The 26,910-nt window shown below is 36.1% G+C and overlaps 1 protein-coding gene across 3 annotated transcripts in view; it reads left to right on the top strand.

Moving 5' to 3' along the window:
- The window catches only part of WDHD1 (WD repeat and HMG-box DNA binding protein 1), a 62,012-nt gene extending 36,368 nt beyond the window's left edge, over nucleotides 1-25,644 (top strand). For all 3 annotated transcript variants that reach the window (XM_038544771.1, XM_038544770.1, XM_038544772.1), the window contains 13 exons: nucleotides 785-1,026; nucleotides 4,344-4,481; nucleotides 6,132-6,288; nucleotides 11,817-11,931; nucleotides 13,006-13,137; nucleotides 14,532-14,749; nucleotides 14,841-14,959; nucleotides 15,552-15,608; nucleotides 17,739-17,782; nucleotides 18,172-18,342; nucleotides 19,146-19,276; nucleotides 22,822-22,960; nucleotides 24,836-25,644. In XM_038544771.1, the coding sequence (XP_038400699.1) occupies nucleotides 785-1,026; nucleotides 4,344-4,481; nucleotides 6,132-6,288; nucleotides 11,817-11,931; nucleotides 13,006-13,137; nucleotides 14,532-14,749; nucleotides 14,841-14,959; nucleotides 15,552-15,608; nucleotides 17,739-17,782; nucleotides 18,172-18,342; nucleotides 19,146-19,276; nucleotides 22,822-22,960; nucleotides 24,836-25,036 (1,864 nt within the window). In that variant the 3' untranslated portion in view covers nucleotides 25,037-25,644. The remainder of the gene's footprint in view (nucleotides 1-784; nucleotides 1,027-4,343; nucleotides 4,482-6,131; nucleotides 6,289-11,816; nucleotides 11,932-13,005; nucleotides 13,138-14,531; nucleotides 14,750-14,840; nucleotides 14,960-15,551; nucleotides 15,609-17,738; nucleotides 17,783-18,171; nucleotides 18,343-19,145; nucleotides 19,277-22,821; nucleotides 22,961-24,835) is intronic.
- Nucleotides 25,645-26,910: the final 1,266 nt, after the last annotated feature.

The following is a 26,910-nucleotide window of genomic DNA, read 5'->3' as shown; positions in this document are numbered from 1 at the left end:
TCCTGTATTATATTTTTTTGGTAGTGAAAGAACTCGTTTAACTTTTTTAAAAAAATTTTTTATTTATGATAGTCCCAGAGAGAGAGAGAGAGGCAGAGACATAGGCAGAGGGAGAAGCAGGCTCCATGCACCGGGAGCCCGACGTGGGATTCGATCCCGGGTCTCCAGGATTGCGCCCTGGGCCAAAGGCAGGTGCCAAACCGCTGCGCCACCCAGGGATCCCTCGTTTAACATTTTGATGCTTCTTCCCTTTTTAAAAATTTAGTTGTGATTATTCTGTATATGTGCAACCTAGGATTGTATGCTGCAGATTTTAGTCTGCCTGTTTCTTTTTTTTTTTTTTTAAAGATTTTATTTATTTATTCATGAGAGACACAGGAAGAGAGAGGCAGACATAGGCAGAGGGAGAAGCAGACTCCGACTCCACACAAGGAGCCTGATGTGGAACTCAATCCCAGAATTCCCGGATCACACCCTGAGCCGAAGGCAGCCATTCAACTACTGAGCCACCCAGGCATCCCAAGTCTGTCTGTTTTCGTTTAACATTAAATTAGGAGCATTTTCCTGTATTGTTGAATATTCTTCAGTAACATGACTATTAATGGTTTTAATATAGTCCATTTAAAGGATGTTTCATAATTACTTTCTTAAAGCTATTTTTGTACTATTTATGTTTAATGGAAAAATTAACTTTGGTTTTGTCACTGGGTATCATGATTAGTTTTATATATATAAGATATCAAATATGAACGTTTTATTGTTTCTGTCTTGTTTTAATTTTTAGCAAGCTTCACTGCCTGCATTTTAGTTCTTGGGATTCAAGCAAAGAGTGGATAGTAGACATGCCTCAGAATGAAGATATTGAAGCCGTATGTCTTGGTCTGGGGTGGGCAGCTGCTGCCACCAGTGCAATGCTCCTTCGATTGTTCACTATTGGAGGTGTTCAGAAAGAGGTCTTCTGTCTTCCTGGGCCTATAGTATCAATGGCAGGACATGGAGAACAGCTTTTCATTATTTATCATAGAGGTAGATTTTTTCCTAGTCTTTTATAATTTTACCATGATCTGAAGTAAAATGAAAATTACTTGAGGTTTTTTTTTTTTTTTTTCTCTTTCTCTTATTTAGTTTTGGGTTGTATACCTCCTTTTACATTCCTTTTAGTATTTGAATCAGTGTAATCTTTGTACAGAATTTTGTTGTATTCACTAATAGCAATGAAAATGAAAATATTTTATTTGTAGGAAAGTTGTATTCTAGAAAGAATTCCAAGGTTAGTTACTTCTATGTCTATATCTTATAAAATTTTCAATCTTATAAAATTTAATTGCCTCAAAAAATAAACTAACTTCTAGTGTGCAGGACCAAGACAGTTTGAATATGACTTAAAAAGTTGCTGCTTCCTTTTCATGTCATTGTATCAAGACTGATTTTATCGGGATCCCTGGGTGGCTCAGCAGTTTAACACCTGCCTTTGGCCCAGGGCATGATCCTGAGGTCCCAGGATTGAGTCCTGCATCAGGCTCCCTGCATGGTGCCTGCTTCTACCTCTGCCTGTGTCTCTGCCTCTCTCTCTCTCTGTGTCTCTCATTAATACATAAATAAAATCTTGAAAAAAAAAAAAAAAAGACTGATTTTATCAAGATTTTTGATATGGGGCAGGCAACCTTCATCTTAGGGCTATGAATTCAAGCCCCATGTTGGGGCTAGAGCTTACTTAAAAAAAAAAAAAAATTACTCATAATCTTTTTATCTTTATTTTTTCGGTAATTCCATTTAAAACTCTCTGTTTTTTAAAAAATTTTATTTAAAATTCAAGTTAGTTAATATAGAGTATAGTATTGGTTTCCGGAGTAGAATATACTGATTCATCACTTACATATAACACCCAGTGCTCATCCCAATAAGTGCCCTCTTTAATACCCATCACTCACTTAACCCATCCCTTCCTACCTCCCTCCCATCAACCCTCATTTTGTTCTTTTAACTATAGAGTTTCTTAAGGTTTGCCTCCCTCTCTGTTTTAATCTTACTTTATTTTTCCTTCCCTCCTCCTATGTTCATCTGTTTCTTAAATTCCATGTAGGGGTGAAACTATATGGTATTTGTCTTTCTCTGATTGATTTATTTCACTTAGCATAATACACTCTAGTTCCGTCTTTCTCTTTTCTTAAATTTTAATTCCAGCATAGTTATATTAGTTTCAGGTATACAATATAGTTAGTGATTCAGCAGTTCCATATATCACCCAGTGTTCATCACCAGTACACTTCTTAATCCTTAATCCCCATCACATATTTTACCCATCCCCCACCCAGCACTTTTCTTGGATTCTGTGGCATCTCTCCAATGTTTTTCTTACTGATAACCTCCTTCAGCTCTTCTGCTGGCTGCTCTTCTTATACCAGCCTCTTAGCTGGATTGCTCCAGGACTCTGTCACAGCCCCTTTACTCTATTAGCCTCTCTAGTTGACGAACTTTCAGTCTTTTGACTGCTTAGCCCTAGAAGAAGTACATTCTATATTGCTATTCTATGTCTATCTGTAATGGAACTGAAAAGTCTCATGGACAATATTTACTCTTTTATTTCAGTTTTCTTTAAATGCTGTTTACAACTTTTTTTTAAAAGATTTTATTTATTTATTCATGAGAGACACGGAGAGAGAGGCAGAGACACAGGCAGAGGGAGATGCAGGCTCCATGCAGGGAGCCTGATGTGGGACTCAATCCGGGGACTCCAGGATCACGCCCTGGGCCAAAGGCAGGCGCTAAACCGCTGAGCCACCCAGGGATCCCTTGCTGTTTACAACTTTAAGTTGGTTTCATGACTCATAGTTCAAAAATGCAGTTTGAGAAACTTCCTGGGATATCTCCTCAAGGCCTATGGCTTTAAATACATTTGTGTGTCCATGACTTATAAATTAGTATCACCAGTCCCTCTCTTTGTATCTACAGATTTATATATCCAGTGGTTACTTGAAATCTTTCTATAGTTTTGATACTCATTTCAAACTTAAGTAGGTCATAATAAATAAAACCTTTTATTTTACCTTCCACCTTGCCTTTTTTTTTTTTTTTTTTTTTAAGATTTTATTTATTCATGAGAGACACAGAAAGGCAGAGACATAGACAGAGGGAGAAGCAGGTTCCCTGTGGAGAGCCCCATGCAGGACTCTATCCCAGGGCCCTGGGATCACACCCTGAGCCGAAGGCAGGAGTTCAACCACTGAGCCATTCAGGTGTCCCTTGCCTTTTACTTAGTTTTCCCCATCTGAGTAAATGGCATACTATTAACCCAGCCACTCAGGACCAGAAATGTAAGAATTATTATGAATTCGCTTTCCCTCCCTCCCTCCCTCCCTCCCTCCCTCCCTCCCCCATCAACCCTATCAGTGAAGTTGTATCATCATATCAATTCTTTTGAATAACATATTCCAAACCATCTCTTTTCATCTCCTCCACTAAAACCCCAGTCCAACCTAGATGTCTTTTCTTAGACTACTAGTAGCCCTGTAACTGGCTTGTCAGCTTCAGTCCTTGCCTTCCACAGTCCATTCTCCACATAGCAGCCTGAGTGATCTTTTAAAAACAAATCAGAACATGTCCATCTTCTGCTCAAATTCCTCTAATGACTTCCCATTGCTTTAGAATAAAAATCAAACTTTTTATCACAGCTATCAAGGTCCTACATGATCTGACCTTTGCCTGCCTCTTCAGCCTCATCTCTTGCCATTTTTGCTTGTTACTCATTCTAGCCTTACTAGCTTTTTTGTGTTCTTCAAATTTACCAAGCTTGTTCCCATCTTAGGACCTTTTCATTAGCTGTTCCTTTTGTTTACTATATTATACCTCTTTCTCCGAACTTGCAGTTTGTATCTCAGCTAAATTTCACTTTCTCAAAGAGGCCACCTCTGACTGTCCAATCTGAGGTGACCATATAGTCTGACACTATCATGTTATTATTTTAACTCTAGATAACATTTTGCATTTTTTCTTTTTAAAAATTAGTCTTTTCCTAATTGAATATGAATGTCTTAATGTCTTGAGAACAGTGACTTTTTCTTCTTTACCGTTATAGCCCTGTTACCTGGCACATATTAATCTCTTTGTAAATATTTCTTGAGTGAATGAATTACCACTTAATATCACTTCATATAAATAGTCCCTGTAACAGAGTATTCTGCTTCTAATACCTGGCTGGTACCTCAATCAGGTGGTTTATCCATAAAAAGTACTGCTACTTTATATAAGAATTTGTCACAAAATCAATTCACAGAAAGTACTCTAGATTGCATTATAGCTAAATAGCCTTTGATACCTGATTTCTATTTCTATTTTCTTACTAGGTACAGGATTTGATGGTGATCAGTGCCTTGGAGTTCAACTGCTAGAGTTGGGGAAAAAGAAAAAACAAATTTTACATGGTGATCCTCTTCCTCTTACAAGGAAATCCTACCTAGTGTGGGTTGGATTTTCAGCTGAAGGCAAGATAAACTCATTTGTTTATATTAAAGACATTTTTCAAGTAGAAATTATTCCATTGTTTTTTTTATTCCTAATTAATTTTATAAGATAAGTTGTCTATATTTATGCTTAAATTACTATATTGGCAGTGAGAAACTGGAATTGTTAGGCAAGGTAGCCATTGTTTCATGTATGAGATCTGTTGTTCATGTGAATTCTGGTTAGAAAAATACATTTCTCTGAAAGTTTGTTATAGATACCAAGGAGATACAAATCAGTGGTGAAGTTGTGGCTTTTCCAGCAGATTCTGTACAAAAAATAGGAAATCTCAATAGCTGCACTGTCTACTACAGTCACCACTAGTCGTCACATGTGGCTATTGAGCACTTGAAATGTGGCTAATCTGAATTGAGATGTACTATAAGTAAAAATACTCTGAATTTTGAAGGCTTAATAAAAAAAATAATCTCAATAATTCTTTTATGTTGATTACATGTTAAAATGATAATATTTTAGATATATTGGATTTAATAAAATCTATTGTTAAAATTAACTTCACTTTCCCCCCCTTTCCTCATATGGCATTAAGAAAAATTACATTTATGGGCTCATTTAATAGTGGCTTATGACTAATGATGATTTGAAGTACTTCATTTTAAGGTACCTGTTGGCCCTATTTCCTAATTCAGATGTTTCCATTGGAGATTCATGCCCTTCAGGTATCTTATTGGAAACTCCAGATTGTCTTTTAAAAAGTCAGCCATTTCTAGATGTGTTTTCTAGTTGGGTATTATTGGCCATTTATGTTCTTTTTTTTTTTTTTTTAAAGATTTTTATTTATTTATTCATGAGAGACAGAGAGAGAGGCATAGACACAGGCAAAGAGAGAAGTAGTATCTCCACAGGGAGCCCAATGCAGGACTTGATCCCAGGACCCTGGAATCACAACCTGAGCGAAAGGCAGAACACTCAACCACCAAGCCACCCAGGCATCCTGCCATTTATGTTCTAATAATGTGACCATCAATAACTTCCATTCAAATAGCTTGATTTTATCCCCAGTTACCACTCAGATCTAGACTTGAGGAAAATACAGTGTGAGAGGTGTGTAAAGTCACAGATAAAGGGGCAGTTAGGGAATATGCTATGTACTTCCTGAGATGAGAACAGAATAAGTAGGAAACAGGGAGGCTTGTTTTCTAGTTAAGAGTTGCTTACCTCAGAGTTGGGGAACACAAGGGACAAGGCCAAGAAGGCAAAGGAAGAAGAATAGTAAAGACAGATTTCTCTAGATCATCACTATGCATCTGGTTCTGGCCATTTTTCCAAGTCTTTTTTAACTAGTGAAACTTCAGGTTCAGGTTTAACTTTTTTACTGAAATTGGCTTTTAAAAATACTGCTGTATTCCAGCAGGTGGCATAGTTCTCACTGAAAGTATCAGCTTTTCTCTTGGGTAAATTTTGGTCATATCACATGCAAATTTTTTTTTCTTTTATTCAGTTAGATCTTACTCTGTGGTTAATGAAATTTTGTGGGAAATAATCTTGAATTATTCACCTTTTTGCTTTTGAATTGACAGTTGAACCATTGATATATATTTTTGAAATAGGATTTATTTCACAAATATGTAGCTTTTCTCCAAGTGATTTCTTTTTCAATTGGTGTGTAGGTACCCCCTTTTATGTGGATTCAGAAGGCATTGTTCGAATGCTTAACAGAGGGCTTGGTAATACATGGACTCCTGTATGTAACACAAGAGAACACTGCAAAGGAAAATCTGATCACTACTGGGTGGTTGGTATCCATGAAAATCCCCAGCAACTGAGGTGGGCTATTAGAAAGTGCTTAGTTGATTCTTTCTAAAAAGCACTTTGAAATTTCTCATTTTGTACTCTAAAGGTATTTAAAAAAATTTCTTTTTGTCCTTCATCTTCATTCATTTATTTGCCTTCCATATTCAATAACTTAGAAATTTGTTTATATTCATTTGGAAGTTTTCAACTGATTGTTTGACTTAGAACTAACTTACTTAACAAAATAGAAATTAAGTTTATTAGTGTGATTGTAGTATTGTTTCAGCCAGACAGGGAAGGGATTTCTGGTTAAGTATGGCATTTCATCTTTTATTACAGCCTTTTATTTTAAGCTATGATTTAGAATGGAATAATTTAGTGGCTTTTTGAGATTTTTAGAAGGCTCAATAATTGTAACAACGGAGAGGACTAGTAGAAATTTAGTAGTTGACTCCAAGTATAAAACTCTGTATTCATTTAGTCTATATTCAATATTGTATTAAATATTTAACTCTTTTTCTTCACACTTGAAATCTTGGTCTAAACAACTGGCAGTGACATTGTGTTGGTGAACAAAGAGGTCTCTGCTTTCATGGAGCTAATAGACTGATTCAGGGGACAGATAACATAAATAAGTAAATGATAATTACTACTTGGGATAAATGCCAGAAAGTAATCTGAAGAGACCCATGATGGAGAATAATAGAAGGGCACATTCTAGGTAGCATGGTCACATAAGACTCTTAATAGAGATAGTATTAAAATGAGACCCAAGGCCAAGAAGTCTGTTAGGCAAAAATGGAGTGAAAAATGATTCATGAAGAATAGACAGCATATATAAAGGTCCTCAGGTCAGAAAGAGCTAGATATGTTTAAAGAATTGAAAGGATGTAAATGTGGCTGGCATACCAGAAGCGAGAGTTGGTGGAAGGCATAAGTCCATGATGAAATCAGAAAGATACACAGGCTGCATTATAGACCATATAGAGAAGTTAATATTTCATTTAGAGTTATATCATGAAGCCATTCAACAGTTCTATCTGGGGAATGATGTAATCTGATTTATGCTATAAAAAAAATACATGTGGTAAATGGATTTGCAGAGATAAGGCTGAAAGAAGGAGCCCAGTTTTCAGTCAGGGGATTTTTCCTGCTTTCTGGGGATGTTTGGAGATGCGGGATAGAATCTTTAGCCATCACAATGATTAGGAGTTATCCTGGAATTTAGAGAGCTATAGCCAGTTAGCTGTGGAATTTAGAGAGCTGTTGAACATCTTTAGTGTGCAGGATGGTCCTGTTCAACTACAGATTGTCCTTCACCAAGTGCTATGAGTGCTTCCATTGAGAAGCACTGAGGAGGATTTTGGAGTCACCTAGCTGAGCTATAAGTATGACTAGAACAAGTGTGGGGGCAGTAGAAATTAAAGGAACCATATTTTGAGACAGAAACAGTAGGATTTACTGATAGATTGGGGGTTGGGAGTGAGAAGACTCAATAATGACACCCATGTTTTCAATTTAAGAAACTAGATGGATAGTTGTACAATTTATAGAAATAAGAGATGAAAATGAATTCTCACTTGGGTGTGTTAAGTTTGAAATGACTCCAAAATATCCAAATAGAGATATTAAGAAGGTGTTGTAATACACGATTGTAAGATAAATTTGTGAATCACCAAAATATAGGAGGTACTTAAAGTCATAGTAATAAAAAAAAAAAAAAAAAAAGTCATAGTAATAAATGAGATCCCTTAGAAGAAAGAAACAAGAAAGGTCACAGAATCCAACCATTAAAATTCCAACGTTTAGAGATCAGATTTTGGGAGATGGAGCTTTTGAATAAGGAAAAGGAATATTAGCTAAGCAAATAGAAAAAAAAATCACTTGAAGAGGGTCATATCACAAAAGCTGTAAGTAGAGACTATTTCAAGAAAGACCATAGTTAGGTAAATAAAAAGTCTCTTGAATATATGAAAAGATGATTGATATCAAAATAAGATAAATACAATCAAAAATAAGAATTTTCATTTTACTTATCAAATGAAGAAAATTTGAAAACACTCTTAGTTGGTGAGGCTGGAGGGAAAGAATCAAGCTTACAATTGCTGATAGTATAAATTGGTTACAATCCCTATGGAAGGCAATTTGTCAAGAACTTCCAGAATTAGAAATCATGTGCTCTTTTATCTGCCTTAGGATCTGTCCTCCAGATACTTTACTTCCTGTTTACTTTTTTTTTTTTTTTAATTTATTTATCCATGAGAGACACAGACAGAGGCAGGGACATAGGCAGAGAGAGAAGCAGGCTCCATGCAGGGAGCCCAATGTGGGACTCGATCCCAGGACTCCAGGATCATGCCCTGAGCCAAAGGCAGAATGCTTTAACCACCAAGTCACCCAGGCGTCTCAGTTACTTGTTGTTTAAAGTATGTTCTATGGACCAGCAGCATCAGCATCACCAGGGCCTTATTAGAAATGCCGAATCTCAGGGCATCTGGGTGGCTCAGTCAATTAAACATCTGCCTTCAGCTCACGTCATGAACCTAGGATCCTGGGATCAATCCCCACATCAGGCTCCCTGCTCAGTGGGAAGTCTGCTTCTTCCTTTACCTTTGTCCACCTGCTTCACTCATGCATGCACACGCATTCTTTCTCTCAAATAAAATCTTAAAAAAAAAAAAAAAAAAAAAGCCGAATCTCAGGCATCACTTCAGACCTGAATCAGAACCTGCATTTTAACAAGATCTTCAGGAGGTTTTTGTGCACATTAAACTTTAGGAAGTACTACTGCTAGCAAATGTGGGAATGATACACGGAAAATATATCCTACCTTGTAGGATTGTTGATACTATCAAAAGATTGTAACCCTAAATTTCCATTAGTAGAAGAATAGGGTAATAATGTATGTACAAGTGTACACTAGAATACTATGTAGGCTTTTTAAAAGGTAAAGCACCATCATTTATGTGATAAGAGATGTGTATCAATATATAAAGAAGTCTTGTAACTCAAAAAATATATAAATCAATTAAAAAGCATAATGTTTGAATGTTTCTTGAAAACACATGTGGCATGAAAAGATAGGCATGAAAAGATATTCATTAGTTATTAAGGATATGTAAATCAAAGCCACAGAGATACCACTGCATACCCTCTAGGATGGTTAGTCTCCAAAAGATGGACAATAACAAGTACTGTTGAGCATGTGGAGACATTGGAACCCTAAGCAGCGCTGGGACCCCAGGATCGCTCCCTGAGCTGAAGGCAGGCGCTAAACTCTCCTACCTCCATTTGAAACAAACTTCAGTATAGTAAAAACTGTCTTTATTTGCTCTGAAGATTTTTTTTTTCATGATCACTACTGGTTAATATATAACTGAGAGTTTACTAATTCAGTGTGCTACAGTCTAATTTGCTCTCTACAAACATCAACCTTCCTTTTCTCTTTATCTTTTATTAAATAAAGCTCTTACGGTTTATTTAACATGCTTGAAAATGAAATTTTTTTTTGTATTCGTTTAACAAGCATTTGTTATAGTACTGTCTATATGTAGTACACTACATAAAGCTAAATAAGGCTGGAAGAGTTGGCTGGTAAAACCATTACTCCTGAGTAAGTGCTTTAAACAATTTGTGAACAAAGTCTCCTCCGTGCAACCCAGAACACAAAGCAAAACTGGTTGCTTGGGGGAAGCTTAATCTGGACATTGGCCCAAATTTTCTCTAGTGTGATATTTTTTCAACTCTTCCTTTAATAAGAGAACAAGCTTTATGATTTATTTGAAAAGGAATTGAAGTAATTTTGTCTTCTTAGTAAACCATAGTTTATTTTTTCACATTTTGTCCTCCAGATGATTTAGCCACATAGTTTCCAGGAAGCTCATTCATTGTAGGCAAAACCCACCAAATTAGCAGTCAAATGAATTTGTTTTTCCTCTTCTTCCATGAAAGGGATGTTTAATGGAGAACAAGTTTTTTTACTTCCAGTCTTTAAAGCTAAAAGGATAAGAAGTGTGAATTAGTACTCTGCTTTGATGTAAATACGGCTTTAAAAAACTATTAATAAATCCTAATTTTTCTTTGTGATAATTGCTATGACTAAGTCAAAAAGTATTTGAGCTATAAAATGTTTTTAAAAAGAGAGTATAAGCTTTTTATAGAAAAAATAATGTTAAGGTGATTAAGATTATTCCCAATGTTCCTTGTGATTTTTCACACATATATACATATATAACTGGACTTGTTCCTTTCTGAATGCACATGTTCTTTTTTATTTTGTATGACTAATAAACCACTGCCTTTTTTGAGTGACAGAATTGCTACAAGAGATTTTTTCAAATTCAAGTATACACACTGCCACCTCATGTTGTATGGTGAAAACCACTGATTTATTAGAAATCATAAAAGAGGAAGAAGAAGAAATGACATATGTTCAAAAATATTAGAACTCTAAAAACATGTTTGTATTTTTATTGTATGGTCACAAAAAGAAGAAAGTGTATTCAAATCTTACTAGGAGGGGGGGAGCTATGTACTTTGAAAATAATTCCTGAGTATTGCCACCTATTTAATTTTTAACTACTCTGGTGGGCATTTGATAATACTAGAACATATTTATGACAAAAAAATTTAAACCTGAGGATCTAATTTCTGCTTAGTTTTTCCCTTTAAGAAAGTCATAACTTTAAGCTGTGAGTAAAAGGCTATACTATAAATTAAGCGAGTGGTTATTAATATGCATTGAACATTGTACCGTATTTTTAAATGATTAGAGAAATTAGAAAATTCACCCAAGGTACTTGCAGTGTGTAGGTATGGTTTTCTAATCAATAATTTGGAGTATATAAGTTAAAAAGGGTATTCCATATGCATGTATCATTCTGTGATTAATGAATACTTTTTAATAAATTGCATTAGTATTCATACTGATGGGCATCTGTATTATTATTATTTTTTTTGATGGGCATCTTTAAATACCTTATATATCCTAATCAGAAAAGGTTTAGACAAAGTACTTGCTCACTGAGCTATTACCACATAAGGCAACCATTGATTTAGCAGAGCAGATATATATATGATAACCAGGATTTTCTGCTTCACTTTCACCAATATCTAGTAAAACACTTACCTGTATTGGACATATCACCATCTTTTTTTCTTATTTGACACTTTTTTACCAGCAATACCAAGTATTCCCAAACTGATAGTTAAGTGAATATGCTTCATCAGCACTTTATCTTGGGTGATTTATTTTATAAAATAAATCCCTTGACAACTCTTTATGGCACAGCTGCTGTATTTTAAAAGTGGGCAGTTTGCTAAGAAAAAGCTGATGTGAGGAGGGATTTTTAAAATCTTGAAATGCATGGGGAGGGATGGTCTTCAAACCTAACCAAGTGTGAAGTTTAAAAAAAAAAGTGCTGTATATTATTAAGCCAGCTATTAGAATAATATTCCAAGTTACTGGATTTTAGAAATTTTATATTTTAACAGTTTTTATGATTTTGGGGAAAATTTTTGTGGTGAGACACTTTTTTTTTTTTTTTTTTTTTTACTGACAGGTGCATTCCTTGCAAAGGTTCTCGGTTTCCTCCTACCCTTCCGCGCCCTGCTGTAGCTATATTGTCCTTTAAGCTTCCTTATTGTCAGATTGCAACAGAGAAAGGACAAATGGAGGTATGTAGAAGTCCTACCTTGACACTCTGAATTTGATAATAATCGCCTTTGGGCAGCCTGGATGGCTGGCTCACCAGTTTAGCGCCGCCTTCATCCCAGGGCGTGATCCTGGAGACCTGGGATCGATTCCCATGTCAGGTTCCCTGCATGGAGCCTGCTTCTCCCTCTGCCTGTGCCTCTGCCTTTCTCTCCCTCTCTCTCTGTCTCTCGTGAATAAATAAAATCTTAAAAAAAAAAAAAAAAAAAGATAATACATTACCTTTGTAGACATTTAAAAATTTCCCTGATGACCAGAATTGAATACTCATTACGTTGTAATTAAATAAATAGTGTACAGGGAAGGAGAATGACTGCTTATGATCACCAGGGTACCTAATTGCCATCACTGCTTCCGGGGATTTTGTCTATGAGGTAAATGGGTATGACCATCAGGGACTCACTAGGGGTAAGGCTCTCATTTTCAGAGTTGAGTGAGTGCCTAAGAGGGCAGGCCTCCATAAATACTGTGTCTTAGGCAGAAGCTTGCTTCACTCTAGTCCTAGCCCTGTGCCATCAAAAGTCATTTGAAGTCTTGCAATTAGTTATTCTAACCAGGAAACAAACCAGTCTCTTAAAAAATAGTTTACCAAGTTTTCTGAGCATTAACTATGATAGCAAAGAAACTGTTTAAAATGCTATATTTCAGGGGTCCCTGGGTGGCTCAGGGGTTTAGCACCTGCCTTTGGCCCAGGGCATGATCCTGGAGTCCCAGGATCGAGTCCCACATCAGGCTTCCTGCAGGGAGCCTGCTTCTCCCTCTGCCTGTGTCTCTGCCTCTCTCTCTCTCTCTGCATGTCTCTCATGAATAAATAAAATCTTAAAAAATAATAAAAAGAAAATGCTAAATTTCTTTTTCTTTGAGGACAAAAAATGAAGTTAAGCTTTGGTATCATTAAAATTTGAATTATAAAATAAGCTATAGAAAGTATTTCAAAAATTATTTTATTCAGAATCTGTTATCTTAAGATAAATATTTAACACTTGCCTGGTATTAAGCTGATTCTTTTCTCTAAGCAGTTTTTTCCACTTTTGTAGGAACAATTTTGGCGTTCCATTGTGTTTCATAATCACCTTGATTATTTAGCTAAAAATGGTTATGAATATGAAGAAAGCACTAAAAATCAAGCAGTAAAAGAACAACAGGAGCTTTTAATGAAAATGCTTGCGGTGAGTAAAATAAATATGCTAGAAAAATTGAAGTTACACTTTTCTATAGATTGGATTTCTTAAAAGTGTGCATTAGTACCAAGTTCCACAACCTCAAAATCTTTTTTTAATTTTTAAAATTTTAAATCCAGTATAATCAACAGTGCTATATTAGTTTCAGGTGTACAGTACAGTGATTCAACAATTCTCTATATTACTCAGCTCTGTTTCCCATTGATGTTGCAGTTGAAATATTTAAGACATTAACCTTGTAACTAACATCATAGGGAGATAACCCCTTAACCTATTTCACCTATCTCCCTATTCACATCTCCTCTGGTAACTATCAGTTCTCTATACTTAAGAGGCTGGTTTTTTTGTCTCTTTTTCCTTTGTTTGCTTTGTTTTTTAAATTATATATATGAGTGAAATCGTATGGTATTTGTGTTTCTCTGATTTTACTTAGCATTATACTTTCTAGATCCATCATGTTGCAAAAGGTGGTCTTCACTATTGTCACCACTATGCAACACTGCCTTGAGTTTAGTATTAATTAAAGGAATTTAATTAGTTTATTGTAGAATAAGTTGTGTTCTTTTATAAAATGTCATATGTGGTCTAGGAACTAGGAGCCTTTTTACTTCCCACAGCACATCTAAGAAAATCTGGTTTGTTTACAAAGTAGTGTTATAGGAACTGTTCCTCTGGAACAGTGTTTCTCAGCAGAGTATCATATCAGTAGCTTGAGGACTGGTCAGTTCTTTAGTATTCCTGTTTCCCTGGCAAATGCCGGAAGTTCAACCTAATTGAACTCCTTCATTGAATCTAAGCTACTATTTTTTTTTTTAATTTTTTTTAAAATTTATTTATTTATTTATTTATGATAGTCACAGAGAGAGAGAGGCAGAGACATAGGCAGAGGGAGAAGCAGGCTCCATGCACCAGGAGCCTGATGTGGGATTCGATCCCGGGTCTCCAGGATCGCGCCCTGGGCCAAAGGCAGGCGCCAAACCGCTGCGCCACCCAGGGATCCCTGAATCTAAGCTACTATTGATTGTAAAATGCACCATTACTTTACCTAAGCCAAAAAAATACTGAAAATTAAACTCTGCCCCACCATCAATTGTGAGATGCTTCCCACTTTTAGAGATGTTAAAATGTGTAAAAGTAGGCATCTTAGAGTCAGATACGTTATCTAGAAAAGTGCTTTCTCGGTTTTACTACTAGTTATCATTCTTCTATTTTTAAAAAGTTTCACCTGAGGGATGCCTGGGTAGCTCAGCAGTTGAGTGTCTGCCTGTGTCTCTGCCTCTCTCTCTGTGTCTCCCATGAATGAATAAATGAATAAATAAATATCTTTTAAAAAAATTAAAATTTTCACTTGACATGATTTTTTTTTTCCATTTTTGGGTTAGCTTTCTTGTAAACTGGATCGGGAATTCCGTTGTGTGGAACTAGCTGATTTAATGACTCAAAATGCTGTGAACTTAGCCATTAAGTATGCTTCTCGTTCCCGGAGATTAATGTTAGCCCAAAGACTTAGTGAACTGGCTGTAGAGAAGGCAGCAGAATTGGCAGCAACTCAGGTAGAAGAAAAAGAAGAGGAAGATTTCAGAAAAGAGCTGAATGCTGGGTAAGAAATAATTAGTTGCTAAATTTTTACCATTCTGAATATTAAATTGGTCTTTGCATAGCCCTTTATTGAATAATATATTGTCTTTTAGTTACAGTAATATTGCTGCAGAGTGGAGCCAGTCAAGGCTCAAAAACCAAGTTGAAGAAGATACAGAGGACAGTGGAGAAGCTGATGATAAAGAAGAAAAACCAGAAATACATAAGCATGGCAAGATACATTTTTTTAAAAAGATTTATTTGTTTATTTTGGAGAGGGAGCATGTTTGTGTTTTGGGGGGAGGGGCAGAGGGAAAAGGAGAGAGAGAGAAGCAGACTCCTTACTGAGTGCAGAGCCCAACTGGTCCAGGGGCTCGATCTCACAACCCAGAGATTTTTTACCTGACCTGAAATCAAGAGCTGGGTGCTTAACTGACCAAGCCCCGTAAGATACATACTTAAGGCGATTTTTTTTTTAAGATTTCATTTATTTTATTTATTCATGAGAGACACACACAAAGAGAGAGAGGCAGAGACACCGGCAGAAGGAGAAGCAGGCTCCATGCAGGGAGCCCAATGTGGGACTCAATCCCGGGACTCCAGGATCACACCCTGGACTGAAGATGGCGCTAAACCGCTGAGCCACCTGGGCTGTAAGGCAATTTAAAGATGAGAAATGTTATTATAGGACTTTCCCCATTTTGCTTAGCTGAGGAAAATTGAATACTTGTACTTTGTCAAGGCATCTTTGTTGATTGTTAATTATAGAGAGTAACTTTATCTCCCCATCTACATTATATTGTTTTATCTTAATTATTTTATAGGACAGAATCCATTCTCCAAAAATGCAGATTCCTCTGATGTGCCAGCTATTAAGTCAGGTAAGAAATGTGATTTTGTAATATCAAGAAAATTGTGCCAGTACTCTTTAAAATGATCTATCTATTCAAATAGACCCCATACCCCCCACCCCTCTGCTCTTGATTTGTTTTTATTAGAAATGTTGTTTGTGAAACTGCTAATTTTACAAATATTTATTAAATGCCTATTGTATTTCAGGTATTTAACTAGGTGGGAGATACAAAAGTCCATGTAGACATGCATGGTTGATTCCTGCATAACTCTTATATAGTACCAACTGACTTTAAGCCATGTGTATATATCCCTTTGATTTTTAAAAATTACCTATAAATACATGTACAGAGTATTACAAAGGCATATAACCATGTGCTGTAATCTAGTTAGAGGTAAGGGATTGGTTGGAACCCCAAGGGAGGTGTCATGGAATGTTTAAAGCACAGACCTGCAGCTAGGCAAAGGTGGGTGAGAGCAGAAACAAGGGAAATATGACTTAAGGAACAGCATGTATGAAGCTATAAGAGTTGTGTGAACAGCACAGAGGCAGAGAAAAGTGGTGTTGAGTGGTTTTAGAGTGATGGGTAGGAGCTAAATCATGCAGATCCATATAGGCCACAGTAAGGATTTTGATCTTTATTGAGGTGCTGGCAGGCTATTGTAGGTTTCAAGCAGAGGCATATTATGCACATTGGCAGAGGAGGAATGCACATAAGGAAACTACTGAGGCAGTCCAAATGACATTGAATAGTGGCTTAGACTAGTGTGGTGGTGACTAATGGGAGAAAGAATGAGAAGAATTGATGAGGTATTTTTGAAGAAAAGGTAGAATATGGAAGTTCAGGGTGTAAAGAATGATTCAGTTTTGAATATTTGAATGATTGATGGTACCATTTACTGAGTTAGAAAACACTAGAGAAACTCAGGTTTAGATAGAAGGGTGGACAAACTACTACTGAATATCTGGGTTAGGAGCTCAGTAAAGTAGTCTGGGAGGGAGATATAAAGTGAAAATTGTTGGCATAACCATAGCAGTTTAAATCATGGGCATGGGTGAGTGAGCATTGGAGAGGAATATAAAGGGAGAGGAAAAGTGAGCTGAGGGATAGGGAATCCCCAGCATTTAAACATTAGGCAGAAGAGGTTAAGGAGGAGAACCATCAAAAGAGAATGAAATAAGAGAGGAAGGAGGTAGGAATGTGAAATCTCAGAAGTCAAGATGATGAGACCATATCAAGAAGAAAAGAAAATTCATCTATATTACATGCTGTTCAGGGATCCCTGGGTGGCGCAGCGGTTTGGCGCCTGCCTTTGGCCCAGGGCGCGATCCTGGAGACCCGGGATCGAATCCCACATCGGGCTCCTGGTGCATGGAGCCTGCTTCTCCCTCTGCCTATGTCTCTGCCTCTCTCTCTCTCTCTCTCTCTCTGTGACTATCATAAATAAATTAAAAAAAACAAAAAACAAACAAACAAAAAAGTATATTACATGCTGTTGAGGGGGTCAAATGAGATGATGACTGAAAACTATCCACCAGATTTGGCCAAATGGAGTCTCTTGGGTCCTTAGCAAGAGCAGATTCTATAGGGTTGTAGGGCTGGAAGCCCATATTATTTTGGATGTTGGAATGTATGAACAGCAAGGAACTGGGAATAGCTGTGTAGACAACTCTTGAGAATTTGGTTGTATAAGGGAATTAAAAATGATGACCAGAGGGCATGTGGGGTTGAGCAGGTTTGTTGTTTGTTTAAGTTGGGAGATCTGAGTAGCCAATGAAGAGAGAAAAGATGGTGTATCCATTGATAGGACAAATGTCCTGACAAAGCAAGAGGGGATGAGATCTAGAGCACAAATAGAGGAGTTATTAACCTTAGCTACAAGACACCATTCTTCCATGGTAATAGGAGAAAAGGCTAGGTCTATACATATTGGGTTGGTAAATTTCATAGTGATAAGTTGGGATAGTTCCCATGTAATAGCTTTTATTTTGTCTTAGAAATAGATAGGAGGTCATATATAGTTGCTAATAATTTTAAAGTTGCAAAAGTACATTTGTTTTTGTGTAATACAGATTGAAATATTCCATCTGTTATTACAGATGTCAGAAGTCTTCTATGTTTTACCACTATTAAGTGAGGGTTTCTTTCTTATGAAAGGTGCAGTTACCTCTAGCAACCAAGGACGAGTAAACCCCTTCAAGGTAAACTCTTTGCAGTGATATTTAAAATGTATTTCAATACATTTTTATACAGAGAAGTATTTCCAAACCACCAGATTACCCTCCCTAGACTTGGAGGCATTAAACACTAAAGCAGATTTTATGAAAACAGCACTAACTAGTTCACACTTGGCTAAGACTTATATGTTCTACTTATCTTCTAAATACCGATGGTTTTGAAAGATACTCCGTTTTCCTTGGGGATGTGGTATATTTAATATATGTATTAGTCTTAATTTGGATTATACAAAATGTATTCAATTCCAAAGTGAGACTACAGTATAGACTTAAAAGAAATTTAAAGGAAAAATGAATCTCTTGGTATTTTATTTTCTTTAAACATAAAATGCTAATAGTAGTTTGCTCTTTAGGTGTCAGCCAGTTCCAAAGAGCCAGCCACTTCAGGGAATTCAGCACGTTCAACTAATATTTTAGACAGTATGAACAAATCGTCCAAGAAATCTCTTGCACTTAATCGAGCTACAAATAATGAAAAGTCTCCAGTTATAAAGCCTCTACTTCCAAAGCCAAAGTCTAAGCAGGTACTATTTCAACTAACCACATCAGTAATAAGCATTGTATGATCTGTTTTTGTTTACTCTTTGAGGTATGGAACAGAGAGGCTCCATTTGTGTATCATTGATTGTCTAATGAGGGTAGTGGTTCTCAAATCTGATTTTGCTTCTGAATCACTTTTTGAGGGGTGCCCGGGTGGCTCAGTGGTTGAGCATCTGCCTTTGGCTCAGGTCGTGAATCCTGGGGTCCTGGGATCAAGTCCCTCATCGGGCTCCTTGTGAGGAGCCTGCTTCTCCTTCTGCCTGTGTCTCTGCCTCTCTGTCTGTGTCTCTCATAAATAAATAAATAAAATCTTAAAAATAAAAAAGAATCACTTTTTGAAACATAAATGTACTCCGGGCCCAGGGACTCAGACATCCATCTGTTTTTGAAAAAATTTTCCAGATGATTCTGATGTATATCTTTGTTTAATGATGATGCTATGGTACTTGGCCCTGATCTTTCTTTGTTCTTTATTCTGATTTTGCCTTCTAGTTTCATCTCAGATTTGGTATTTCATCCCAGATTTGTCATTAGTACAGTAGATCTTTTATCTTTTCCATTTCATGTAATAAAATGCAGCATTTAGAAAATGTGGAATTTAAAGTACAGTCTTTGTGGATTTTGTGTCTATAGTCATGTTTATGTTCAGCTGAGAACCTCAGGACTTCAGATGTTGGCATAAGAATTCTAAATATAAATATTTTTCCATATTTTTTCAAAAGTTAATTGTAGTATATAAAATTGTACTAGATTTTGTTGCAGTTATTCATTATATTTGTTTTTACAGGCATCTGCAGCATCCTATTTCCAGAAAAGAACCTCCCAAGTTGATAAGACTGAGGATGTCAAAGAAGAAAATCCTCAAAATTCGTCATCTGAAACCCCAGCTATGTGTCCTCAAAACACTGAAAACCAAAGGTCAGTACATAGACAAATTTATTATTCTTAAGATGTAATATCTCAATAAAACTCATAGAGAAACAGCAATACAGAATTATGCAACTCTCTTGTTCATTATTACAAATAATACGTTGGCACTGGTGGTGGGCATTCTGAACATGTGACTTTAACGAAGCCATAAATATTGATTAATGTCTATTTATATTACTAAGGTATGCTCTGGTAAATTGTATGTTTTAAATTATACATATTTTATATTTTATGATTCTTTTTTATAAATTTATTTTTTATTGGTTTTCAATTTGATATAATTCTTTTTTTGTCTTAAAATAGATGCAGTTATGTGAGAAAAACGGTGAAAAGATACCCAAAAAAGTGTGATAAGGAGTAAATATCTTTCCTATCCACCCAGTTCTCCTCTTCACCAGCAGTCACTACAACAGATTTCTAACATAGCCCTCTAGAATTACTTGTACATGTTCAAACACTTAGATTTGTCTATTTTTTAATTTTTAAAATTAATTAATTTTTTTTAAAGACTTTTATTTTTTTATTCATGAGAGACACACACAGAGAAAGAGGCAGAGACACAGACAGAGGGAGAAGCAGGCTCTATGCAGGGAGTCTGACATGGGACTCGATCCCAGGTCTCCACGATCACGCCCTGGGCTGAAAGCGGCGCTAAACCGCTGAGCCACCCAGGCTGCCCTATTATTTTATTTTTACAGAAATGATAGCATATACATTATTCTGTACCTTCCTTTTTTTTCTTTTTTTTTTTTTTTTCGCTTTAGCAGCTTTTGTAGATCATATTACTACATAAAGAGTTTCTTTAATCTTTTCACATCCACTGAATGGATATGCCGTAATTTATTCAATTTTCCTCTGGTGGACAGAAGGTGGTTGCTAGTCTTTTGCCAGTACAAACAGTACTGCAATGAATAACTTTATATGAATGTCATTTCTCACATATACATATAGTTATAAGATGGATTCCTGTTCAAGTTAATGTGCACTTGTAATTCCAATAGATATTAACAAATTTTTCTCCATTGGTATTATATCATTTTCTATACCTCCAGCAATATGAGCACTCCTATTTGCGCGTATCCTATTTGTCTGTCATTACAATATGTTACCACATTTCTTGAGCTTTTTTTTTTTTTTTTAAGATTTTATTTATTCATGAGAGACACACACAGAGAGAGGAAGAGACACAGGCAGAGGGAGAAGCAGGCCCCATGCAAGGAGCCGACATGGAACTCGATCCCGGGTCTCCAGGATCACGCCCTGGGCTGAAAGCGGTGCTAAACCGCTGAGCCACCCAGGCTGCCTGAGCTCTCTTTTTAAAAAAAATTTTTAAAAGATTTTATTTGAGAGAGAGCTCAAACACGAACAAGGAGGAAGGGCAGAAGGAGAGGGAAAAGCAGACTCCCTGCTGAGCAGGGAGCCTGATGGTGGGGCTCAGTCCCAGGACCCCTGAGATCATGACCTGAGCCCAAGGCAGACACTTAACGGACTGAGCACTTTAAGCACCCCAAAATGTTTTATTTTTAAGTGATCTCTATACCCTACATTGGGCTCAAGATCAGGACCTCCAGATCAAAAAAAAAAAAAATAAAAAAAAAAATAAAAAAAAAAAGGACCTCAAGATCAAGCACTGTATACTCTACCAACTGAGCCAGCCAGGCTCCCCTCATGTTAATTAATTTAAGAGGTAGCTATGGTGTTTTTTTCCTATTTTATCCTGAATTCAAATTAGAGATTAAATAGTGAAGATTATATTTAAGAAGATTCAGTTTTTTTACTATCAACAACTGGCTATACAGAAAACTTACTTAAGGGGCACCTAGGTGGTTAAGTCGGTTAAGCATCTGCCTTCCGCTCAGGTCATGATCCTGGGATCGAGCCTCGCAGGGATCCTGGGCTCTCTGCTCAACAGGGAGTCTGCTTCTCCCTCTGCCCCTACCCCAGCTTATGCTCTTACTTGCTCACTCTCAAATAAATAAAATCTTTTTAAAAATTAAAAAAAAGAAAACTTACTTACATGATAGTTCATTAAAAAATTAAGGCAGCCCGGGTAGCTCAGCAGTTTAGCAGCACCTTCAGCCCAGGGTGATCCTGGAGACCCGGGATCAAGTCCCACATCAGCCTCCCTGCATGGAGCCTGCTTCTCCCTCTGCCTGTGTCTGTGCCTCTCTCTCTCTGTGTCTCTTATGAATAAATAAAAATATTTTTAAAAAATTATCACCACATAACCAAGTATTTTGTCACAAATGTTGATATACTAAATCAGAAGAGAAATGTTTAATTTTTTCTTTTCAAAAACAATTGTTTAGGGCCAGGGAGATTACATGCTATTAGCTAGACTTGTGACGTTGCCCCAAGTTTGAGTAAAATGAATATATATTAATTTCTGGAGATTCATGAACTTTTGTTTAGTATTGCTATTTGTTTTGATTTGTTCTATTATTTTTCTGGAAGTAGAATTATATTCTATGTCTAGCTATGCTAGTAATATTTTTTGAAAAGCTTGTTTTTCTAAAAATTAAAAAGTTTAGATAATATCCCTGAATTACTCATAAAGTAATTCTTTCCTTCTAATCTTTTTTTAGTAAGGTAAGATTAAGATGTTATATTTAATGAGATTTGTATCAGATGTAATATTATATCCTTTTTGTTTCCATTTAAAATTTTATCATAACATTTTTCTCTAGTATTTTTGCCTCTATTTTTTGCTATGTCCTTAAGTTTTTATTCAGGTTCCATTTGGTTACAGAGTAGTGAGGGGCAGTATAGCTGGTGTGTTAAGCGTCGGGACTCTGGAGTCAAATTGCCAATCTGTTGAATCCCAGATATGACTGGTGCTATCTGTGTAACCTGGAATAAGTTAATTCACATTTCTGAGCCTCAATTTCTTCATCTATGGAATGGAGATAGCAATTGTACCTACCTCATTAGGGTTATTATAGATGAGATGAGGTAATACATAGCATTTAATACAATGCCTAGCAGATAGTGTGTGCTCAGTAAATATTAAATATTTATGTTAAACCTTTGTGACCTAAAGGCAATCTAAGTGTAGAGTCTAATAAAATTGACAAGTGTGCTGTGTTTATGCTTTACATAATAATTACACAAGAAAGGACCCACATTCTAGGTTAGCTGTGAAAGCAAGGATGAGGGGATGTGTAAGGATCCTGAGAGAAATAAATATTTCAAATAGCTGGTTTGGAAAATGGAGAAAGAACCCACCAAGGCTACTTGGAAAAATTTTCCTGGCCCAGAGTGGCTGAGTGAAAATAGAGACCTTGAGCCTGTCAGCATTCTAAAAAGAGCTGAAAATACAAATGTGAGTAAAATTGGGATTTTTCAGTTCATTATTCCTGTGGTCTCCAGGCAGTTTTAAATGATATGTAGTATGAATATTAACAAGTATAATTAATTGTGTCTCTCTTACTTTATATAGGTTTGCAAAGACTAATAGTTAATTACTAATCTGAAAAATCATAAAGCACTTTACGTTTTAAGCATAAATTTTTTTCACATAATTGCTATTTTAGGCCAAAGACTGGGTTCCAGATGTGGCTGGAAGAAAACAGAAGTAGCATTTTGTCTGACAATCCTGACTTTTCAGATGAAGCAGACATAATAAAAGAAGGAATGATTCGATTTAGAGTATTGTCAGCTGAAGAAAGGAAGGTAAGAATAATTTTGCTGAGATTGAGATCTTAGTAAATTCCCAGGTTTTAAAAATTCTTACAGGGCAGCCCCAGTGGTGCAGCGGTTTGGTGCCGCCTGCAGCCCAGGGCGTGATCCTGGAGACCCGGGATCAAATCCCACGTCAGGCTCCCTGCATGGAGCCTGCTTCTCCTCTGCCTGTGTCTCTGCCTCTCTCTCTCTCTCTCTCTCTCTTGCTCTGTCTCTCATGAATAAATAAAATAAAATCTTAAAAAAAAATTTTTTTTAATTAAAATTCTTACAGAAACTCTTGCTGGAGAGGAAATTAAATAACTGAAATGTCAGCTTTGAACATATAGATGTGTAATGATTACTATTTAGTGCCAATGGTTAAATTTTGGGCAGATACTACTGTATATAGCTGTATATAAGTTCCTATATAAGTTGGAGGGGATACCCCAAGAAAAAGTATATTACTTCTAAATCAAAAGCAAATAAAGTTAATAAGTAAAAATTAAATTAACTTACATATTTGGACTACTACTTTAGAGTTCTTACAAGCAGAATTTTCTAAAATGCTGTGTACTTCCACAGTGAATACAAAAAGAGAATACTACGCTGCCTGGCTGGTTCAGTTGGTAGAGCATGTGACTCTTGATCTCAGGGTCCTGAGTTTAAGTCCCAAGGTGGCTGTAGAGCTTTTTTTTTTTTTTTTTTTTTTTTTTTTTTGTGGCTGTAGAGCTTATTTAAAAACCAAAACCAAAACACCAAAATGAGAATACTACTTTTAGGTAAAAAAAAAAGGTGGTATTCTGTTATAACCTTTCAGTTGGGAATTAGGACAGGTGATTAGTACCTATTGTTCCTCATGTAAATTTCTTCCATGTGAGGGAGGGCTGGGAGCAGCTTTCTGTTGAAAGGGGAAGGAATGTGTTTGGTATATCAATTAAATCCTCAGATTTCACTTTTCCAGGGATGATGGTATGCAGCATGGGCACCTGGGCACCTGGTGAAATAGATACTTGCCTTGATAAACTGGGTTTTAAGAGTAAAGGTGTTACAAAATGAGGAAGCTAGGAACTGGTTTAACCACCTCTAGCCTCATTTAGAATTTCACTGGCAACTTTGTGCTTCTCATTTTTTATAAGAATTTATAGGAGCATACAAATTCTAAAGAATTAGATAAAATGGCATCTGAATGGTCTTATGCAGCAAAAGAGGAAGAGACTTGGTAAAAGTTGTGATTGTGTTTTTGAATACTGAAAAATATAATCAGTATTTTTAAGGTAAACCTTAAACATTTGCTTAAATCCAGTATGTTAATATGAGAAATTTTGCAGCTCCAAAGGATTCCTTTCTACAGTAAAGAAATGCGAAAGGAAATAAAGTGGAAGGAGCTATTACATATTAAAATAGATTTAAAAGACTGATGCATGGGCACTTGGGTGGCTTAGTCACTTAAGCATCTAACTCAATCTCGGCTCAGGTCTTGATCTCAGGGTTGAGTTCAAGCCCACATTGGGCTCCACGCTACGAATGGAGCGTACTTAATAAAATGAATGAATGATCTCAAAATAAAAGTTTCATTTTTTAAAAATTACCTACAGTTATAGTATTTTGCACTTAATATGGTTAAATACTAGCAGAGTTTAGGTTGAAATATTAGAGGTAAAATATAGATTTGTTAATATTGCTCTGCAATTAAGTATTAAGAGATTTGTTAACAATGAGAACCCTTAATGATTAGATTAACAATTCAGGTGCTAATTATGCTGCTTTTTTTTTAATACTAGTTTTTATATATGGGATTGTTACCTGGAAAAGTAAGGAAATCATTTCCTTTCTATTTCTTAGTTATTGTCTATAAATCTTTTCTCTTCCCATATTTTTATAAAGGCATGGGCTTCTAAGGCCAAAGGAGGAACTACAAGTGATGGAGCTGAAGCAAAGAAGCGAAAACGTATGGTTGATGAAAGTCATGAAACTGAAAATCAGAAAGAAAAAGCAAAAGAGAATCTGAATTTGCCTAAAAAACAAAAACCTTTAGATCTTTCTACCAATCAGAAACTGTCAGCTTTTGCATTTAAACAGGAATAGAGTTAAGAAAAGTAGGAAAGGTAATGGATTTTTTTACTCATCATTAATGAACCTGGACTTAAAATCCTTAGAAAACTCATTATGTATTTTTAAAAGTGTTTAATGCCAACTATTTGTCTTTATAAGATAACATAGTAATTATATTGGTGTAGGTAACAGGGCATATGTAGAAACCATCATCTCTGCAGATTGCTCTGCCTCCCAAATGGAGGGCCATTCAGAAACATTGTGATTACAGTCACTGACTTGAAGCCCCTGGCATGTCCCAATGGAAGACAGTTTGATTTTGTTTCTTGCCTTCAAAATCATCAAAGCAAAGGTCTTCAAACCTCTGAGCATTGAAGTATCTTCAGTGGGTTTCCTTGTTTGGTTTATGTCATGTACTGGGAAGTACTACAGAAGTTCTCTTCCAAGTTTGTTCCTGTAGACTCTTCTCTATGTCTGTACTGGACTAGGGGCCATGTTTTTTAATATGGGGCCTAAACATGTAAATTTTGTAGATGAGATTTTTTTCTGTTGTTTGTTTCGGAAATTTTTTTGTATGTGTCTTTCAATTGTCTTTTGTATTGCCTGGTTTTTAAAAAATAAATAAGACTTTCACATTTCCATATTTAGCTTATTATGGTCTTAACATTATATTTCTATGAAATGAAAATGTTTCTAGAAAATATATTTTATATATATTGCCGTAATTTCACCACCACCCCCATCCTGTTACACATCATACACATGGAAAAGAAGATTGAGAATACTGTTTTTATAGTATTTCAGCCTAGGGCATAACGTGTTCCTGGTAAGATACTCCGGTTATCATCATCAGCAGTACTTTCCTGAACAAGTCTTTGAAGCCGTGATAAGAGAGTTAAGAGTTAGGGAAAGTGTTTAATTCCTCTTTAATTTTGAACAAACAAGATTTAATTGTTTCATATATATATTTGGTTATATATGTATATTTGGTTAGAATAAGCAGAGCTTAATACAAATGCAGCCACTTACTGAGAGCAGAGTACACAGGGGTGGGCATGGAGAGGGGGTTATAGTAAAATAAAATCAGGTGGCTCAGAATTGAGGATGCTTTTGTATGTTGGAAGGAACATAATTGTTGAAAATTCAGATGTGTAAAAGCCAAAGATATTCCTTATCTCGTGACTAAGGTTAGGAACAAATACATTTCTGATTTTTTTAATTAGTAGCTGCTTAGAGAGACCGTGCAGTGGTTAGGAGTACAGATTTCAAAGCCAAACAGCCTGGGTCCATAGACTTACTCTAGTACCCACCAGCTGAATAAACCTTGGACAAGTTTCTAGTCTTTGACCACTCATCTGTAAAACGGCAATAATAATAGCACCTACTTAAGGGTTGGTATGAGAATTAAATGAGATAGCACTTGGTTACTGGTACATAGTAATGCTTTTTACAATGTTAGCTATTATTAGTTATGCTGTTGGTTATTTCATCTTGCTTCATCACTAGGTTTCATTCTGAATATTGTATGAATTTTTATTTCAAGATTCTGAGGTAAAAGTTTTTTTATATGGGGCGCATGGGTGGCTCATTTGGTTAAGTGTCTGCCTTCGGCTCAGGTCATGATCTCAGGGTCCTGGGATCGAGCCCTTCATTGGGCTCCCTGCTCAGTGGGGAGTCTGCTTCTCCCTCTCCCTCTGATGATCCTCCGCACTTGTGCTCTTTGTCTCAAAAAAATAAAGAAAACCTTGGGGGAAAAGTTTATTTATAATGCTAAGGAAAATATGTTTGTAGACAGACATGTATTTGTTTTTATGTCCTCAACTTACTGTACATAGGATATAATCCTTCAGTGTTATATTACAGTTCCATAGGAACCTGATAGTACCAAGGATTTGTAAAAAAAGAAA

Source organism: Canis lupus, chromosome 8 (genome assembly GCF_011100685.1).
Source record: "Canis lupus familiaris isolate Mischka breed German Shepherd chromosome 8, alternate assembly UU_Cfam_GSD_1.0, whole genome shotgun sequence".
Classification (NCBI taxonomy): Eukaryota; Metazoa; Chordata; class Mammalia; order Carnivora; family Canidae; genus Canis; species Canis lupus.
This window is presented reverse-complemented; position numbering and strand designations above follow the sequence as displayed.